A 22,440-nucleotide genomic window follows, 5' to 3' on the forward strand; every position below is an offset into this window, starting at 1 on the left:
TTGAAGTTTTTACACAGAGATAGTAGACATCAGCACCTTGTGCTCCCAGGAAAAGACTAATTTTTAACAGCAACGAGACAGGCTTGAATGTGAGCATTTGACAATAGGTATGACCCGACCTAATGACAGAACAGGATCAAATTAACCCATGGAGGACAAGTCCCATGTATACTCGGGCAGGTGTTTGTGGGAAATGCATGTTGTAGCTAAATCAGCCCGTCCTCAACGGGTTAAATGACCTTTATGAAGTCAAAGACACTTACAGGCTGTGGGACAGTATGTGCACATTTTTCTCTGAAATTCATTTTATAGCTTTACCACTTTGTGATCACACTCTATATCTGTTGATTCTCATGGTCTATTTTGTATGGACGATGCTAGTTATTGCTACAAAAGCCTGTTTATTGAGACTATCATGACATTGCCAAACTCCTGGTTTGAGTTATCGTGATGCCCGTACAATTGGTACAGAGGGGAAGTGTTCAATGATGCCACGATTGGTGGCGCTGCACTGGGCAAGGCTCCCCAATATTTGTGGCCTGACTCACTTGTGCATCCATAGATCAGACAGGGACTTTAGGGGTTGTGTCGCGCCGATCCCAATCCCCGCTTCTCGTCCGAGGGGGGTGTCTCATCGGAAGTGTGGCGTTGAGGCGGGGCGGACAAAGCACTTCCAAATGTTGCCCGCATCAACAGGAGCTTACAGGTTGCGTGTCAGCAGCAAATTTGCGCTTAGCACGCTCTGAGATCGTCATCATGCGATGTTAGCCGACATTACCGTAGTCTCTTCTTCTTCACATCCATCCCTACAGTCTCTTAAAGGCGCTGACTCTCCCTCAATGCTATTCTTCCCAAGCCATGTCTCAACATTAAAGTTGATATCATTTAAAATATCTTCTTCTTTTTTGGTTCCTGCACACACTGCCTAGGTTTCCTGGCCCTGCTAGATCAAATTAACCAAGTTTCATGATGTACTAAATGTACAAGGTGTTAATATTTGCTTATGCTATGACATGGGTAAGACAACTAAGTAGTCAAGCTGTAGTAAGATAACACTGCAATGAAGAAAGATTGTAAGTATCACCATAGCGTGTCAACGACGTAATACATACGTGCACATTTCTTTATGATACATGTATATGCTACATAATGTTAAGTAGTATAACAGTATCAGAAAGAGATCAGGAGGAAAAAATTAATATCTAAGGTGAGTAAAGAAATTTCCTTTTCTCGTCTAGATGATGAGGCTACCACATTGATATAATTTATTGTACTTGCAGGAAATATGGTTTACAGTCTTTGCAAATTAATATGACAACTTTCATGAACTTTCATTACAGTCCTAACAATTTTCAGTTATGAATTTTTTCATCTACTTCAGACATTGGAATTGTCAGTGTTTCGTAAAATCTATTAATTTATCTTAGCTGCTGTAGTGTTTTAGAATAGTTGTTTAAACTTTGATTTGAAGTAGACTAAACATAAAGACTTTGTTTACTTCCTGGAGAAGACATTCCTGGATGTACAACTTCCGAGAATGAAAGAAATGTGATACAGACGAATCATGACCTGATGTAGCAGAATGACATTATTGGTGAACTTTGTGTGATTGCTGGTTATCTGATTACTTTTTTTTGTTTACTTATGACATCATCTCAAAAAGAAGATATTACATTATTGTGACATTTTATGAAATATGAATCATTAGTGGAAAAGTTAAGGAATGCCCATGGAATTTCAAGAAAATGAAAGATAATCTATCAACATGTTTCTAATATGGTACATGTCAGTCCCCTAGACATTCAGTTATTGGAAATATGACTATGAATGTGACTGAGGAAATATGAAAAGAAAAAAGTTGTTGAGCAAAATGAAAGTGAAAACAGAAATGAGCAGTGGGGGGAACATACCTCGAGAGAAGAGAGATCATTTGTCTTGCAGGAAAAAAATGACACGAGCTTGAAGTCTAACTCCTCGCCCTTCTCTCTCTCTTTCAAACTATCTTTCCTTCTCTTTCTCTCCTATTCTATCTCTGTCTATGTTTTCCCCTTTCTTGCTATTTCTCACTCTCTCCATTTCCTCCCTTCTCCCTCTCACTGCAAGTCGCCCACGCAGCAGAGTCCCATTGTCAAGTCTGCCAGTGATAACTACCCATAATGCCCCAGTGACAAGCCAGTGGCTGATGAGTCATGGCCGAGATGCTTGCGTGTTGTGTCTGGTTCTCTGTCTCTCCCAGGGGCTCCCTTCACACGACATTGGCTAGAAATACGATTCAAGGGACACGTGTGAAAGCTCCCCGCCGAGTGATTAAGCCCCCCCCCCCCCCCCCCATCTCTTCCTCCATCCAGTTTTCTCTCTGATTATCCCGTCTCTCCCCGCCTCCCTTTCTCCCCTGCCTTCATTGACATATGCTGTTTACACCCGGCTCATTTGCAGTTGCCCTTATATCAGAGCCAAGAGAAACATTTTGGTGTTTTGTCTGGGTTTCCCCATAGAGTCTTTCTCACCTAACCCAAATAAAAGACATGATAGAAATTGAAAAGGGACTACAGAGGGTGGCATAATAATTCATCAGGAGAAACATTTCCACATTATGGCTTGCCAAATTGTGCTCAGGAGATTTTAAAAAAGACATATAAAGAATTTCCTTCTGTGTGGTTACACATTGAATTTGTCTTGTGACATGATTATGTCAAGCTTTAAAGGTTAAGTGTAATAAATGTGAGCCCTCTTGTGTCAGGCAAGAGTAATCTGCAGTAGATGAAGTCTGAATTCATTGCTGATTTGTAAAGTCCATTTGGGATTACTGATCATAGTGTGGCATACTGCTGCAAACATCACTTGCTGATCATGTGTTCTCTATGCTATTTGCTTCATGGTTGAAATGCAAAGCCATTTCTCTATTTGTAATTGCATTATACAGTTGTAATGTTGTCTCAGAAAAGTTCATGGCTACATGATGTAGTCAGATATCTTCTCATTACTCTCTTTATATATATATATTGCACATGTAGCATTACTGCTTCACATTTTTGTGCATGTGTACTGTTCTTTAGATAGTTAAAATCATTCATTCTCTCAGAGAGTTCTGCCTTAATTCTATCTTCCCTTCATTTTCCACCTGTATCAATTAAGGGGCAATTGTGAAAAGCCTCTTACTTCCATGTTTATAGTTATGCCTTTGAATTCTTGTCTTTTAGAAATAAAGATGTCTGTGTATATTTGACATCGATTAAAGTTGCTTTTGAACAAAAACTGCCCTCCCTTCCATGACCCTTGAACATCCCTCTCCATGACTCTCACACCTCCTCTCTGACCCTTGAACCTTCCCTTCATGACCCATGAAGAGCCCTCTCTATGACCTTTGCACTTGCCCCTCCATGACCTTAGCACATCCCCCTCCATAACCCTTGAATATACCTCTCCACGACCCTTGCACTTTCTTTTATGACTCTTGAACCTTCTCTTCTATAGACATTGAATATTTCTGTCCATGAACTTTGCACCTTTTCCTGCATGACGGTCATGACCCTTGCACCTTCCCCTCCATGACCTTTGCTCCCTCCCCTCCATGACCTTTGCTCCCTCCCCTCTGTAACCTTGCACTCAACTCCCCGACAGGGCAGCAGCTATGTCTGATTTAACACAACCACCAAACCCCAGAAACTACATACCTACAGTGTGATCCTTGTGTGTCTGTTTGTTTGTTTTAATGTGATTGTTATTTTTTCATGTTGGAATTTCATAGGGTAGATTAAAAGATGATCTTTTTTAATAAAAGCCAAAGTCTCTTAATTGCTAAACTTAGTATTGAACACATTTCAGAAGATTAAAGTTCCTATTTCTCTTTCATATTGGCAAATTTAGGTTAAAATCTCTCTGATTTAATGCTGATTTCCAGTTCCATCTGATATCTTTCTCCACAATGAAATATGTTTGTTAGCTAGGAAATGCTAATCTTCTTACATGCATGAAGTGTCTCTACCATGCAACTTTAAGGGATTTTCATATGACAGCAGCGCAATCAAGAGGCAGTGTGAGACAACATGATATATAGCAAAAGATTTTTTTTTTTCCCACAATGTGAATACCCTCCATACCCTGTCCCTCCGCACCCCCCCCCCCCCCCAATCCCATCTATCCGTGAGACAGACAGCAGCCTGCTAAACTCTGCCAAGGTATTTCACAGGCAGACAGATTAGAATGGCTTTCACTTGACATGTAAAGATGGTGTCACTGTGATGAGCCAAAGGCCTGTCCCCGGCACACGTACCCTGGCCTAGTCCCCCTCTCTCTTCCCTCGCTTGTCCTCTCTTGCTCAGTTGTGCCAAGGAAAATCGTGGGGCGAAATTTAATGAACTTAATGTTGATAGCACCTTAGTCATATTCCCTCCCTAAATTTGGCATCCCACTTCCAGCTATGCTAGTACTATATATAAATTGAATCCAACTACAGTACATTCATGTTACAGTCTCTCTCTTCTTCTCTTGGATAGAAAAAATAGTATTTTTATTGAATCTCAGTCAATTATTTATTTTGTTGCTCAAGTTTGCAAACATATGGATTTATCATCAATCTTGCAATTTACCTTCCATCAAATTAAGAAAAAATCATTTATAGAGAGTAAAAATGAGTTCTGATGTTGAGTAATCCAAATCATACAATTCTGCACAAAAGAGCAAGTTACAGTATTTCAGTAATGTTCCGAGTGCTGTGTAATATATATATTGCAAAAGAATTGTATTGCGATGATTGAAAAGTTGATGAATGAGAGTAAATAAAAGTGTGTTGCTTGTAAATGTATTTCCTGTCACTCGAAGTCAGTAATGCGCATTTTAAATGTTTGGTGATCTCTCTATAATGTTTGTATTTACGTTTTATTTGACCCCAGACTAAGTATAATCTCTTCACGACAGTTATGTTTAAGCAGTTAACAGATAAAGGGATGTCCTGAGTATAAATATGTCATCAATGTTAGTAGTTTCCCGTCAAACATGCACTATTTCTGATATCACACAGTTTAAACCATGCAAATTAAGACTACTGGCAGTTTTCAGTCACTACAAAAGAACTTACCACTGGCACTAGCCAATCAACTGTAAGCATTTTGGGTTATTGCCATGGTTACAATTCAGGAATTACAAAATGATTTATCAAATGTACCTCAGTGGGACAGTCAGAAGAAATCAGTTTGTATAATTGGCTAACACACTGATGGTCAAATAGGGTGATTTCTTCTCTTGTAACACCTATTCAGCATCCAGCTAACACTACTGGTACTGCCAGTATGCTATAACTGTTGACTGTATGGAAACAACACAGTGAATTTAGCTGAAAATTCCTTGCCGTCAAAGCGATTTGTTTATTTCATCTATTGTGGCTAGTTCTCTGCATGATTTTCATCTTTCTTTCTTTCTTTTTTTTTTTCTTTGTTCTTATCTTCTTGTCAAAGGAGGGTATGCCCTGGAATGAGATTGAAATTATCATAACTCATTAGAGTGCCTTTAGTAGTGAAAGCCATGTAGGTAATTACAATCACACACACACAAAAAAAACTTTTGCATGCAGTTCTTGCAGAATACCAATAGGTATTAAAGGAAATGGTGGTATGAAGTTATTTATGAGAGGAAGTAATCTTTATGCTGGTAATATCATTCCAGATTAAAGGGAGAAGCCACGACAAAGTTTTATCTCATGAACTAACAGGTATAAGAAATTATGCAAAGTCATATACAGAAACCAATGCAGATGCAGAAAGGTAGAGAAGTTTCTTATCTTGCTGTAGAAAGTTTTCATAAAGTGAGACAACAGCTTGAATTCAAGGACATGAAGAGACCAGTAGAAAGGGGAAAACTTTGCTAGAAAATGTCAATATCTGTAGGAAAAAGAAATGAGAGAGAAAAAGAATGAAGGACTTGGCAATGAGAGTGAAAGAATCCTGGTAAAGCCTGGCTGCAATAATGAGTGGTCTGGGTCTGAATCTATTTCGACATGGAGTAGTTTAGATTCAGTTCACAACATGGCATGAGGTGTGGCATGAATATTCATCGACACTGTATGAAGTGCCTCATGGCAGCTGTGTGCGAATTCCTCTTTACTGCACTTATTGTTCGCTTGAAGAGGTCTGGTTTTTCTTGATTATGACGTATTTATCATGACGCCTGTTTCATTTTTGTTTCCAGAGAAGAGTATAAGTTACAGAACTTTCTAGACATTGGGGATAATGACCATGTGAGATTTGTGTATGATACAAACTGGAGGTTGTGTTTCATTGATCAGCATCATGATAAATGACAAATCTCATCTCTTTTTATTTTTTTTGTTTATTAATGATTTTTAGGTAAATAAAAGCATTGAATATTGTGAAATTATTCATTTTTAAAGGAGTGAACAGTGTCAGAAAACATTTGCTAAAGGACAAGAAAGTGAGAGAGAAAGAGACAGTGGTGATAGTCATCTCACATCAGTGGCCTTGTGGTAATAGCACAATCCTTCAGTCTCCCCACTGGCTTGTCATCAGCAGTGTGAGAGGCCAAGTACTCCTGATCCTAGGGTAGGTCCTGGCTAATCTTGGTTGGTGGTGTGCAGGGCCAAAGAACCAACAGAAACTCTTGGAGAAACAGACAGACAGAAAGACAGAGTCAAGTGATTGAGCAAGATGAATAGGATACCAGTCTGCCAAAGTCTGTGTGTATACTCTGTCTGTCATCACCATGAAAACTGATCCCATGTCACACTTGTAAATGGACTCAGACAAAGTCAACTCTTTCATCTTTAGCAGCAAGTCTTGAGTTTGGTTGAGTGGTCCTGGCAAAGGACAAGGACGAGGGATCAAGCCCCATGGGATCTCTTCAAGGAGCCCTGTGATTTGCCATTTGTGTTGTCACCTTATTACCCTTGGTCATCACCCCACGGTGATAGCTCTCCCTCAAAGTATTTCTCCTCAAATGAATCAAACATGTTCACATTTCCTCTTCTCCAGAAGCATTCTCCTATGTTCCATGCCCACACTTCTCAGCCGATGGGCCATGAAGTCAGCCAAAAATGAAACAAGATAAGATTAATATTTGATCTTATTGGGTCTCAAAAAACTCTGTAGGAGCCAAAGTGGGCCTTGGATTGAAGAGGGTTGAGAAGCATAGTTTTATGACATCATCGGTGCAATAAACCTTGCTTGATTGTTTCTATGTCTTTATTTACTGGTAATATTTTGTTTTCCTAGATGAGATGGTCACTAATCTTTTGTTTTCTAAAGCCAAGATTGTGCTCAAAATCTCAACTCTTGGATGAAAGATTGAGGTAGTGTTTGTTGTTGTTGTTGTTGTTGTTGTTGTTGTTGTTGTTGTTGTTGTTGTTGTTGTTGTTGTTGTTGTTGTTGCTTGTACCATGTTAATTTGAAGGGTGTTGTTTGGCTAGTTGCAGAATGATTGCTAAGGTTATTAAAAATAATGGCAGCAAACTGGCTGTTAGATAGATGCATGGTTGTATAGGATAAGTTGTCAGTTGGTTTCTGTCTGGTTATGAGCTGGTTACAATTTATCACCTAATTATAGAAGCTCATAAATCTTTGCTGTTCTTGTTCATTTCATATATTCAGAGAAGATTTCTTGACATAGATAAGAATATGAAGTGAAATTTGCATGTTTAGTTAGATGAAAACCCAAAGATTTGATGATGTCTGACAAAGAAAACACACACTTTAGACAAAACTGATAGAAAGAGTGATAGAAATAGAATCATATTCCATCAGCCATCTTGTTTGATTCCCTGCCCCCATTCTCTCTCTCATTCTATATATGACTAGTGGGCAGAGGAGATAGTCTGAAAGACAGGTTGTATCTTTCTTGAGTTCTGTCTTGAAAGAAAAGTTGAAAAGTAGCGTTGGACATTTACAAACTTACTTCCAGTCTCATAGTATATATACTATATAAGTAGGTTTTTGTTTTGTTTGTTTATTTTTTGCTATTACGTATGAAGTAAAAGTAATAGTTCAGTTTTTACAAATGAGTCACAAACCCAGAAGCAGTGAAAGGCTATGTCTGTACCACTTCTTGTTTGCCACTTTCCACAGTGTACATATTCTGCATCATGTATGGTTTGATTTATCTCTAAGACAGTCTCCACAATCTGTTTGATGTAAATTATTCTGCAAAAAAGATTACTCCTTTTTTCCATGCTGCATAATAATCACAAATCTAATGAGCAAATCATATTTTCTGCTTTAGACAAAAAAAAAAAATACCTGCCTGTCACTTTCAGAAAATGAAATACATTTCCAAGTGGAGAAGACAGGGATGTAAGAAAATCATCTGCTTTTCATCAATCATCACTAAAGAGTGAAACTTAGTGAGATGTTGGAATGTATTTAAATGAAATTAGATATCAAGAATCTTACAAAACAAACAACAGCTAAAAGACTAATTGTCGTCAGATGATTTCAATTTGAATCTCTCGTAGTAATGATAGGTTAGCAACCAATGAATGTTCCCACATGAGAATATCTATCAAAACTTGGGTTAGAGTCCTTTAATCACCTGTGAGCTTACATTCCGTCATGAGCCGCGCGTTCAAGGGTTGAGGTAGTCACGTTTTCACTTTCTACCACCAAGCACCGCAGAATGCTTGCATTAACCCAAGAAAATACCAGCTGAGACGATCATTGTTCCCATAACATTTTTTTTTTCTTGGCTTTGCTCAGCAATTGGAAATGATCCCTTTTTATGAAAACACTGGAGAATAAAAGATCACTCATCTGCAGACTTTTAACAAACAGCTTTTATACTTGTTTTGTTTTTGATTGAAAGTAGTATTATGTGTCTGATAATCTGATGTCTGCAAATTATGCTGTTACCGTTTGTTTGAGTAGAAGAATATCTTTGATTGAACCAGTCTGTTTAGCACCTGTCATACTGTGCATTCATATTGTGCTATCCATCTCTCAAATGAAGGACAGCTGTTTTACACTCTGTATTCTCGGAAATCTCACTTGAAAATTTTGGCGCAAAGATGAAAATAGAATAAACAAGTGTCAAAATAGGATAAGGCTATAAACATCTGAGTGCAAATATGACAAAGATTACAAATCAAACTACAATCTCAAATATTTGTTAGATTTGGAAAAAGTCTTTTCATTGGCCAGGAGTGTTTGACACAAGCATTTTGTTTAACTTTGCCACAGATATCAAAGTCAAGTTAACAAATCAGTGTCCTGAGAAATAGCACTCCTTGTTCAAGTTTACATTAACAGCTGGTACAATTCAAATAAGAAATAAAAAAGTTTATGTCCTCTGAATGTCACCAAGCAATAATATTGGTATCAGTCACATTAGGTCATCAGATGAGATGACTACATTGGGTCACAAGTCTCCTGATACCATGCTTGCCTTTTTCGGAGTGAATCAAAAAACAGAAGGAATTATGTTCTTTGTGTCACACTACTGTGGAGTCATTTGGTGTAACGATAACTTCAAAGTGAGAGTTGATGTCTTAATACAGTTCAGTAGGAGAACTATTAGTCTGGTTCCATGACATTTGCCCCGGTGACAATTGCTCCCATGAAATATCTGCACGCTAAGCCAAACATAAAGTCTACCCACAAATATAACCCTAACCCTAATCCTAATCCTCACATCAAACTAAACCTAAATCCTATCACAACCCTAACCCTAACTGTAAGTCCTTGGAGAAAATCAGATTGGAATGATGTGAATACCATCATCTCTTCTTGTTTTGTGGTTAGGAATGGTTTCAAGTTTTGTGAGAACCTATGAATTTATGGTTTAGAATTCTTCTGATCAAACTTTTACTGTTTGATTTTTCATACTTTACTATTCTTGTTAAAGACAAATTGAACTTTGAATTCAGTTTCGTAAGCAGAAAGTGTGAATTGCCTGCCATGATTCATAGGACCCTCTTTCATACTTTTAAAAATCAACCCAGATACTAAGGAAATGAATTAAAGTGCTATAAAACCAGAAACATTCGCTGCATGAAATTGTCATGAATTGGAGCCAAGAGCCTTTTCCATGGCACAAAACTTTTGCAAATTGGCACTGGCATTCAGTGCATTGTGTACACTCACACACACACACACACACACACACACACACACACACACACACACGCACGCGCACACACACACACACACACACACAAACATTCTGGTGCATTTTACTTTTGCTAATCTTGGTTCTTTGCGAAATTTGTGAAAATTTCAGATATAGGAAAAATTTATGATTTTACAGTATTTGAGCTTCAGTGGGTCATTAGTATAGAATGGCTATTGTTATCAAATATTACCATTTTTACCATGACAATTGGATCAACTACACAGGCAGTGGTGAGGCTGACGTCATCTTGGGTTTGAACTTCAGATGGACACATACCATCCCAGTGTGATTCACTCACCAGCTCACAACCAATGGTTGAGCATTTCAGCTCTCAATCTAAATCATGTGATATGATACAATGTTATAAGAGTTAATTTTCTGTGTGTCTACAAGGGGTTCTGAGTGGAAAGACTGTCTCCTTTTTATTTGGATGTATTGCACTCGTCGTGGTGAAAGTAAGATTATACAGAGACCACAATACTAGAAGTATTATGTTCATATGCACTTAAATGAATTTTGATTTTGATGTCCAACTTTTGCTGAGAGCTTATTGAGGTACCAATGGTGAGATTAAAGAGATGATACAGTTTCAGTTGAAATGGGGCTTGAGGTTTCCAACATTTTTTAATGATTTTTTTTTTGTTGTTGAAATAATGAGAAACCTCATATCAGATATGAAACATACAATTCCAAGAGGAACTTAAAGTGTATTTGATAAAAATTGTTTTTGAAATGGCCGAGGTATCCCAAACAAAGTTATCCAAGTAAAAGATGGGACTTACCTTTTATTAGAATCCCTTTGTTTTACTCAGTTTTTGGATATCTCCGTCATTTTAAAACCATATTTCATCAAATAAACTTTGAATTTCTCTTAGTATTGTGTGCTTTTTTAACATTTCATAAAGCATTTTCTAAGTATCTCACAAAAAGTGAAAAGGTGAATTCTCACCTAAATCAGTACTATACTATCCCTTTATCCTAACAGTGCTCATATAGTCTGACTTCATCCACGAGGTGATCAGAGTACTTTATGAAAAACACTTGAGGAAATCTTCTGCTGAGGGAAACTATTAATCCTAGCATAGCTGATGGCATGCACATCATGTTGTCAGACCTCTGCTAGCTCCAGAATGGAAAAGATTTTGACATCTAGTCAGGATTTGTTGCTACTTTTGGAAAGTAACAACTCCCCACACTGCTCCCTGGGTTTACTTCAAAGTCTGAAACTTTTATATTCAAGCATTCCAAATCCCTAAGCAGTAGTATTCTACAGTCATACTTCTAATGTCGGTTAATGTACCGGTGTTTGTAACTGATTAACATTTCCTCGTAAATAGAATCAGAAAAAGGTGTTGAGATCCTGTCTTCAAGCTCAATGTTTTTATCCATTCAGGGGCTTTTAGCATCCAAGCAGAATTTCAAAACACTTCTAATTATGTCACCAATGACCTTATGAAAATTACCAAGGTACCAGAGAAGTCTGAAAGAATAAATAGTATGCACAGACATGTAATTAGTCTCTCAAGGCAGCCTTGAGGCCCATACAATGCTCAGATAATAATCAAAGTCATCACTAGATGGCATTCTTCTATATTTAGTACGACATACACATTCAAATACACTCTAATTGACATAATTGGTTTTTTGTTAAAGCTAACTCCACAGTGTAACCCCAAAACGACACACGCACACACACACACACACACACACACACACACACCCACATACACACACACACAGAAAAAAAGGCGCAAAGGGCAAAAAAAGTTAGGGAGACTGTCACCTTTAAATGTCACGTTTTCAAAGAGTGCGTGACAGAGCGCTTCTCTTGAAGTTCTTTTGTTTCCTTTCCTGCTGAGGGCTAGGAGGCAGATTTTGGCTCATACAGAGCGGCAATCCAGCTATTTCTAGCTTCACTTGGCATTTTAGATTAAACTTGCAGCGTCTGATGAGTTGCTCAAAGTTTGTTTTGTCTGTTCAGAAAGGGGGGGGGGTGCACTATTTAGCACTGACACGCTCGGATCTTAACCAAAAAAGAAAAGAAAAAAGAAAAGTTAACTGCAAGATTTTCTCATTTCCACTGGCTCCTCACAAAGCCTTCTTGACTTCCGGCCCACAATATGGTGATCAGTGATCTCAAGTTCTTGTTTCCTAAAGCAGAAGAATGTGAGCACAAATTTCCAGTCTCTTACATCATATTCCTGATTCCTCTCTGGATATTTCATGATCTGATTCTAATATGAAAACTCATGAATATATTCCGTGATTTTTCAAGTGTATCCTTCTTTAAATATCATGATAAAATGTAGTTGTTGTTGTTTTTTTCTAAGCTTGTTTGATGCATATTGATCAACATACTCCTCAAGCCTTTTGTAATGTGCCTCTAATTTTGTTCAAAGTGATGCACGATTTTCAAGCCCTACTTTGAATTTAGAAATTCTGTATGTAGTATTCAACAATATCACGTGAAAACCCCAAACCTGTTTTTCTTCATTCTTGCTTGTCTTACACCCATTTCCAGCACCTCCCCCCCCTTTTTTTTTTATTATACCAGGTATTTAATGGAATATCATTATGTGTTTTTTATCTCACTGATTATGTCTCTATTTTCCCTACTTCCTTTTTTTTTCTCCCTGCCTCCAGACGATCATGTTTATTGGTATGCTGGAAGACCCTGGGAACCTGGTCCTAGTAGAGCGCCCTCAACAGGCCATCTTGGAACAACTGCCAGCAGCATTTCCAGTCAAGAAATTCGGCACATAGACAGACAGACAGACAGACAGAGATAAGAGAATGGTGAAATCCCTCTCTCAGCTACATTTGTAGTTTCTGGTGCAGTAGCTCTCGGTATTACTTTCTGCTTCCCCTGATTTCATGATCAGCCACTTCTGTATTGGTGTATGGATGAATAATGCTTGTCATAAATCATTGGTCAAGGGAGATTATGTGGAGGGTGTGAAGAAAGGTTGCTCTCAGTTAGCGCTGAATGACATTGGCACACATCAGTTAAAAACAATATGTACTCACACTTTACAGCTAAACGCTGTATAAGTTGGATTGTACAATCCTGTCCACGTGCGTGAAGAAATATCTGAATTAAAAGAGGCAGATAGTGCTGGAAAAAAAGAGGAGGTTGGGAAAAAAGCAAGAAACAAGATTAAAAGCCAAGTGAAGAGCACTGACACATATGAACTTCAAGCAAAATGACAAAACTCATTATCATTTCCAATGTCAAGACACTACAGCAAGTTAAACATGTTTTTGGCATGAGATTTTGAGCTACTTGATTAAAAAAATCAAATCCCCCTCTCTCCCACCCCCCCCCCCCCAAAAAAAAAAAAAAAATTGAGAAGAAGCTGGCATGCTAAGTAAGCCCATCGAGGAGACTTTATTTTCAGTCTGTTTGTGAACATCACGATTGGATTGGATCAGACATTCTTCCTGCCTCTTTTGGTAGCCATGGCAACCAGTATGGAGGTGACTGGAAATCAGGCAGTGTTTGAGAACGGCGGACTTCAGCAAGTCTAGGGGAAGAACCGGTCTGACCCGGCACGCTCCATGACGACCATGCCATGGAAGACACAGGCTGCAGAATTCAACCATATCACACCTACCTCTTTCTCTTTCAGGAAATGTCAAAGTTATGTTCATTCCTCAACATGTATAGAAATTACAGAAATGCCTTAAATGCATTATGAATTCTACATTCTATGATGTTTTGTCATTTTTCCTCGGGCAACATAAATGTGCAAGTTAGTTGACATAGTTTATGAGCTTTCCAGATATGCACTGAAATTCAGTTGCAGTTAATTGACAATGGGGCCTCGTAAAAAAACATATCTGAGGTAAATAATCTCCTTTATATCTAATAATTTTTAGACATTGACAGTATGTTGTTATTTGTTTTCCAGTTTCATTCAAAACAGCTGTATAGATCTTTGTCTTGGCATTTTGTCCTCAGACTGATTCCAGTGAATTCAGATTACATCGTGAGGCCAGTCCTAAGTAGATTAACAGGAAACTTTGTTGAAGACTCAATGCCCTAACACTTAACACATATACATTATGAGGAATGATTGTGATGTGAGTGTAATTATAATTATTTTGGGGTTTTGAATGAGGTATTCAAGTTATTTTGATTACCAAACTGTTGGCTAGATGTGTGAGAAACTTAACCTCAGTTTAGTTTTTCAGATCACAAAAATATGAGCAGGAAACAATGCTGTGTAATGCGTGTAGAGTTTTTTGTTTCAATCGCTTGATTTAAGGTGAGCTAAAAAAATGTCCCATTGTGCATCACAGTAGAGATCAATATCAGTAGACGTATTGATGGTGATGACTAAAGGGAAAAAAATGTATCTTTTAGTATATGACAGGAATGTGACATTGTGGATTTTAGCTTTTTTTTCCAGGTGTCTAAAAGTAGAAAGGGCATTTTAATGTTTCATTTCCACATATAAAGGGAGATTTGATATGAAGTTGACAGATTTTGCAGAAATAATACATACCATCAATATAAGTGCTTAAAACTGAATACCGTGGGATGCATACAAAATTAAGTCTATCTTCCAGAACGAAGAGAGGCATACAGTTCTACTTTGAGATACCTGGATCAAGAAGTGATCAGGGAAATATTTTTTACAATATATCAAGACATGTGTGAAGAATCACACAAATCATTAATTTGAATGTGTGATGAAGTCTTGTGGGATTTTTTTTTTATTTCATCGTGAAATATACATGTGCTTCTAAAAAGGTACTAGACTGGACATCGTGGTCACTATGCAACGCAAGATGCTTAATGCTATTGAATATGTAGAGAAAATATACCTCTTCTGCTGTGATGTAATATTCCTTTACTTCTTGATGTATTTCCATGAAGCCTGGATTGAGTAGATCTTGAAAGAGATGTAGGCTTGTATGTAGGTACCCAGGAAGGAAAGGGGAATGTGGTTGAAAAGCTTACTACTGCAAATAGTGCAGAAATAAATGAGGATGAAGAGAACAAAATAGAAAGAAAGGGAAAGTGAAATGAAATGAAAAGATATGAAGAAAGAGAAATTAGAGGGAAGGGAAGAAATATATGTGAAAAGCCTTGTATATAATCATTTCACTACTAAACCAGTCTTATCTCTAGTATTGCAGTGGGCTCCAGAATAGACTGTGTATAAGCTTATCCATGTACTGTCAATTGGGTAACCAGCAACACTGTATGTTTTCTGTATTTTGTTTTATATTTGTTTGTTTGTTTGTTCATTTTTTATGATATCCTGATAAGTCAGTTCAAGAAATATATGTTGTAATATCTCACCGGTGATTAAAAATCCATATGACAAATCAATAGGCCAAACTGGACATTTCAGGTGTAAACTCACTGGAAAAATGTGCGAAATGAGGATCTGACTTGAATTTAGGATGTCCCTTTAACTACAGACTTTAATTTATCGTAATTTTCATTTGTTACAATGGAATGAAATCCTGTCATTTATTAGGAGGCATGTCACTTTACAAAAAAAAAAAGAAAAGAAAAGAAAGAAGATGATTCTAACACTAATGTCTCGTTGAGTTGATGAAATCCACATCCTGAAAAAGTGGCATGGAAATGTTGGGTGGTTCAGATAGATGCTTCAATGTGACTCTATTTTATATGATACAGCTTATCATTAGCAATACAACCAAAACAGTACAATAACAGAATTGTTATTACTGCTTCAGAAAATCTACAAAGGATTGTGTTGAATAATCTCAATTAGATTTGTTCCTCTTCGAACAGACACGAGATTAGTCATACAAAGTTGGTATGATGGTGTCACGATTTCCTTTCAAACCCATCTCAGACAATGTGATAAAGTATGTACAGAATTGAAAAATCAAATTCAGTTTGCGTGGCATCATTAAGTGAATTAGCATGATGTCCCCTCCTGGCATGGAACAGATACCTGTCAAGATGAAGTTAATCACTTTCCACTCCATGACCTGAATATCTGTATTATTTGGCTATCAAAGGGTGATGACATTCTATAAGCCATGTCCTATAGCATGTTGTAATTATGCATTAATAAAGATTGTGATATGTACCAATCATTGATGCCGATATTGTCACAAATCTCATTTCTTTGCCAAGTATTGATATCCACTGCAATAAGTGAACGAGTTTTGTAATACTAAACAGAAAACTTGATGAAGTGAGTTTCATTTTTATTCGTGCTTTGGGTCTCTTTTTTTTTATTTGTGTGGTTTCTTTGTTGTTCGTTTGTTTGTTTGATTTTTGGTCAGGATTTGGTTGCATCAAGGAGACTTGTAAACATGAACTGTGAAAAAAAAATAAAGCAAAGAAATGACAGCCTTTTCTCTTAGAGATTCCATTCTGGATTTTAGAACCTTTAAGTTTGTTTGTGATGATAGTTTGTCTCTCAGTTATATGCATGTGATTGGTTGACTCTGCCAGCACACTTATGAAATATCTGGAGCTCAGACAGTTTCATGTAAAAACAAAAATGTAAGTGATAATGCTAGGTAGTTTATACAGGCTGATGAAGCAGACAGCATGAAAACAAATGTGATGATGACTTAACCTAGGATCTATGTCACTGTTTACCTCTATGATTAGTAGACACAGTATAGAATGGATCAGTTATAGATAATGGTTATACATACTTTACACTTCATATTGTTCGTCATGCTGTCTGATGTCATTCTATGGGTTCTTTAGAGAAATTTACTAAGGAAAAGTGACATTAATATCCTGAAAACCAGTTGATCACATGAACATATTTCCAAACTATGAGACATTCTTGCTACTGAGAATGCCTTGATGGTCACTTCCAATCAAAAGTCTGCAAGATGAGCAAGTTTGTAAGGATGGCATGAATGACCATAAATGCATAATACTGAGAAATTATGTATCAAAGAGCATAAAGCATATGTCCCATATACAGAATATATCATTTCAGTTTATGCCCTGATATTAAATTTCCAGCTGTAACCAATGTTTCAAGGAATATTATTTTGGTGTACAAGGAGTAGTCCCTAGTGTTGATACCAGTACCATCACTGTGATATATATATTTTATATCAGCATCAATAACATGAGTTTTGTATGTACTGCATACTTCGAATTCACCGATTTCACAGATTATTATGAAGATCTGTTTTATCAGTTCATTGAACAAAATTTTAATGAAAAAAACACAGACATAGGGATGATAAGATAAATCCAGTTGAAGCAATCTATGTAAGATAAAGTCAGAAAACATAATGTTTGGGAATTGTAATCCTCAAATGACTTTGTGTATTGGTGATAAAAGCTGTTTAGTTTTAGTGTCTAGCTCTTAAACCCATACCTGTTATATTATGTAGGGACAGGGAGACTGTTGAAGTGAATGCAGCCTACATAATGCGAGTGGGGCAAGCTGTATGCCTAGAGCAGGACTATTTAGCCAGGGCAGGATAAAATGTCAAACACTGATTGCCTATTAAGAGTGCTGCAGACTCTTCTGCCATCTAAACTGGGATAACTGCCAATTTGACTAATATCCCTACCTCACCAGACGCAGAGAAAAGGACATAACATGTTTCCAATATCAACTGGTTTAGTGCCAACCACCGAGGTATATAGAAAGACAAGGGAGATAGATAGAGAGTGAGCATCAGTAACATTTAAAGGTTGCATTGATGTATGTGTGTGTGTGTGTGTGTGTGTGTATGTGTGTGTGTGTGTGTGTGTGTGTGTGTGTGTGTGTTTGTGTGTTTGTGCACAATAAACAAGCAAAACATAGAAAACTAGTTAAAAGCAAAACACACCAAAAAAAAAAATACAAACTGGTTTGCAATACAACCAGTTTATTTTCTAAAAATGGTAGTGTCAAAGACTAGACTGTTAGATCTAAACAGAAAGCACAAATTGTCAGTTTGTCACTGTTGTTTGAATGTGATGGCATAAACAGATTTAAAATGCTCATGTCGTATTATAAATGAAATGTTTGAAGTGAGAATACAACAATTTAGTATTGTCAGCAGTGCCACCATAATTCTGACAGCACTTCTTCCTCAATTTGATATGAATAAAGGATGTTTCCCCAGAGTGTTGGTAAAATCACACTTTTTGAAAGAAGTGGGAAAAAATACCAGTAGAGATGAATGAACCTTTTTCAGTGGATCCATTGTTGAGAAGTTTATGATAGAAATGGATTTAATTAAGCTCATTTTTCCATCAAAGAGAAATTTTTTTTTTACAGGAGTTATGTCAGACATGAGACTGCAATTGCACAACAATCTGTGTTGACAATGAATCATTTGTGTTCATCGGGTTTTCAAAGTCGGACAAATGTGATTTTTTTTTTCTATTTGATCGTCACCAGAACCTGCTGTAAATTCTGCGTAGCTTCTCAGCTATTTACAACAGGGGTCCTGAACGATATCATAGCAGGCACACAGACAGACAGACAGACAGACAGACAGACAGGCACACACACACACACACACACACACACACACACACACACACACACACAAACTAACAGACAATAGGATTGATGACTTCTCCAAATCATCAGCACAAGGCATCATGTAGAGATACTGAGAAGACAATGAAGTTAACCCTGTTTCTTTGCCCACAGTGCCAGTCCCAAACAAATGTGTAATTTATTTCCACTGACAAGATCTTGTATATCATGAATCAATATCGGCTTTTCATCAGCAACGGTCTGATGTCTGAAGGTCACTCTTTCTGTAAACAATGTGATCATATTTACTTCATTACTTCTATTTAGTCATTACTAAATCATTCTAGAACTTTCCCAATGACTCATGAAATAAGCAGACAGCAGAGTTAATGTTTGTCTGACAAATATCTGGAGATGTCTGGACAACGCCAAATTAATGTTTGCAAAACATTTCAAGATTGACATCAATTGCCCTCACTATTGTGTCAGGTGCTGATTCTTTTTTTTTTCTTTTTTCTTTTTGATTAAACAGAAACAATGCTTTGATTGCGTTCCTTGCACATGACAATGTTTATGTGATTACCTCCGCCAGAATATAGGTGAAACCTACAGCCGGTGGAGGTTACATTTTCGGTTCAGTATGTTTGTTTGTCTGTCTGCCTGCCTGTTTGTGTACATGGTTACTTGAGAATGGATGAAAAAAAAACAAAAAAACATCACAAAGTTTGCAGGGTGTGTTCATAATGAGGTAAGAAAGAAATTGTTAATGATTGGGGTCATGAGATCAAAGGGCAAAGGCAATAGGGGTCATTGAGGACATGAAATAAACTTAGTCTCCTAATAACTCAACAGATGATCAGATTTTCACAAAACTTGCAGGGTGTGTTTATAATGAAGTAAAAAAGAAATGATTTAATTTGGGCATCATGAGGTCAAAAGTCATAGAGGTCATAGAGGACATTCTATAGATGATGACTGGCGGGGGAGGGAACATACCGAATGTTCCACCCCAAAGGGTTTGAAATGCTATTTCGAGAGGTTATAAGTCCCGAGACGACATACCGAATGTTCCACCCTTCGGGTGGAACGTTTTGTACATGTTCCCGACAACAAAAGTCATCATCTGTTATATTATATGGGTTAGTCAAATACGTCAACGTCAACGTCAACCACCAGCACAATGCACTCGATCGCTCACTCGCGCAGAGCCAGATTCACTGTGCGTGCGGTCCTAGGCCTTCTGTCATTTGTTACTTGAAAATGTTTTCCCATGGGAGAACATTACAAAGAATGTTCGCCCATGGGCGAACATAGCGAATGTGCCTCCATCACGCGACTGTGTTTAACCAATCACTAACCGGTATTTGACTTACCCATTTAATATATAATAATAACTCAACAATCATATGAATGATCACATTTTCACCAAATGTATTGTATAGGTGCCCCTCTACCTCTATGTTTGAGTTGAAGCTATTGCTTACGAAATGGTGATTTTTTTTTTTAAATTACAGCTACTTGGGGGAAGTCTGCTCCTCTAGGTGTTATTTGAAATTCTCTGTTATATGTTATGAGATGAAAAGAAGACATTGTCGTGTATCATTAGCATCCAACAACATATATATATATATGTATATATGTATATATATATATATATATGTATATATAGGTGCCTATGTATACATAAATGCATAAATAGAGAGGAGACAGAAACTGGCATCTGATGCAATGGAGTGGTGTTGACGCATGCAGATTTCTATAGTCACAGGGGTAAAGTATAAAGTACACAAATCCTGAACATTCCTTTGTATCTAGTCTGTGCATGCGTTTCTGTGTCTACGTCTGTCTGTCTGTCTGTCTGTCTGTCTGTCTGTCTGTCTGTGTCTGTCAGTTGCTATCTGTTTACGTAGGTGGCTGTGAGTGGTGATATTGTGTTTAATGACGGTGTAATTATGCCATGCTCGGGTCTAGAAATGAATGACACGAGGGAATGTTGTTCAGCTTCCGGCGTCTTTTGTCTGCATCAATGTTTCAATATCTCATTAATCAGTGTCTGTGACAGGGATGCCTTGTGTCGCACTCTGAAGAGAGATTCACATTATAAAATGACAAAATATAATGACCCTTTATCTGCTTCATGGAAAAAAATGTATAACTGTGATTTTCAGTGTGGAAGATGGTGATTTGTATCAGAAGCAGATTTGGCTAAATTTGATATGAAATTGTCATATGTTTTGGAGTGAGGTTTGGTTATTTTTTGGTCCTGAGTATAAAGGGAGTTGTTTTGTTTGTCATTTGTCCTGTGATGGTAGAGACGAAGGACCTGTAATGTGAATTGATTTTCTTTGTATGACACAACTGTTAACGCTCTTGCAAAATGATACTGGTTAATATTAGAATATTACTACTTCACGTAGTATAAATTGTGACATATGCATGATTTATATTGTCCTCTAATTCTGGCATACTTCTTTGCAGGTGTTTCAAAAACTGATAGTAATCTTCTTGTTTTCTTGAGAAATGCATCATGAATTCATAATTTATTCTGCTGATAGAAAAATAGATATTCAGTTGAATGTGATATATATATATTTTTTTTTGGGGGGGGGGTAGTATTGCTTGGTGGGAGCTCGCTTTGAGTTAGTTAATTTTTTCTAGAGGTGTGTTACTACAGCATGAACATCTTTTGCATTGGATGCTGTTATCTCTCATCATACTGGCAAGAATTAGGAGACATCTTTTCTCAGATAATTCTTTTAAGACCATTTGGCCATTACAGGACACTGTCCAGTTTGCAGTACTGGTGTGAAATAAGAGAGAGAGAGAGAGAGAGAGAAAGTTAGAATGATATAGAATCAGGATGAACAGAGGTAGTTTAATTCAATCAGCTTCAGCCAATTTGTGTAGCATGCCGAGTTAGGTTTGCACAATCTGAAATCGAGGGCAGATTCTGAAATTATTGGATCAGAGCCGCCTAAAGTGATCATCTGGTGTGAGTAATCAGATCCACTGACACATGTAGACTTGGAAATGGGATTAGGTTAGAGCCATTTTGTGCCTCCGTCTACACTGATATAGAACGAATGCCATTAAAATGTGTGTGCGTGTGTGTGTGTGTGTGTTGGATTCGAGTTTGAAAACTTCCAATATTATACAATCAAAACAAAATAATGTCCTTGTGCAATACCTGAATGATTTACAAAATAATGTCCTTGTGCAATACCTGAATGATTTACAAAATAATGTCCTTGTGCAATACCTGTATATTGATGTACATTTATGACTTTTTAATAATTGTGCACTCATATTTCAGCAACGTCTCACATTATGGCTAAATATAGCACTATTTCACATTTTGTTACATATGGTATACCAGTTATGATATAACGGCATTAATGTACAATTTTGTAACACTGAGTTGAACTAGAACAAGCATTATCAGTTTCCAAGAACAATGAAACAGACAAGTCTCATTCTGTAGAATTCTCTTGCAAATTGATCCATGATCAGATAAAACCTGTCATGTCTAGACTAGACTACTGATATTATCTTACTTTCTTGTTTATGTATGAATGAACTGTTTTAGATTGGTACTATCAGTATAGGTAGTATACACACAGCAAAATGATGGCAGTCTCTGCTGTCACATAATACTATGCTCTCTCTTTCTGCATCGCATGATGTTCTTTATTGTTAGAATCTATTTTTTTCATGATATGTTTTGTATAGTGATACTCTTTGTTGAAAATGAAAATAGAACAGATTTATAGATTAAAGAAAATGAATTAAGAATATTACATGTATATTTTGTGATTTTTCAGAATTACTTTTTACAAAGGTGAGAAAACTGTATAACTTGATTATAATTGGAACAATTATTTAGTGA

The 22,440-nt window shown here is 37.1% G+C and overlaps 1 protein-coding gene across 1 annotated transcript in view; it reads left to right on the forward strand.

Annotated features, from left to right (window-relative positions):
• Nucleotides 1-12,873, forward strand: part of LOC139713767 (U3 small nucleolar RNA-associated protein 4 homolog) — a 123,546-nt gene extending 110,673 nt beyond the window's left edge. Inside the window, 1 exon segment of the mRNA XM_071625468.1 lies at nt 12,754-12,873. Within this exon segment, the coding sequence (XP_071481569.1) occupies nt 12,754-12,873 (120 nt within the window).
• Nucleotides 12,874-22,440: the final 9,567 nt, after the last annotated feature.

Source organism: Diadema antillarum, unplaced genomic scaffold, assembly GCF_040938485.1.
Source record: "Diadema antillarum isolate AM-2024a unplaced genomic scaffold, OU_Dant_1.0 seq00002059_RagTag, whole genome shotgun sequence".
NCBI classification, from domain to species: domain Eukaryota; kingdom Metazoa; phylum Echinodermata; class Echinoidea; order Diadematoida; family Diadematidae; genus Diadema; species Diadema antillarum.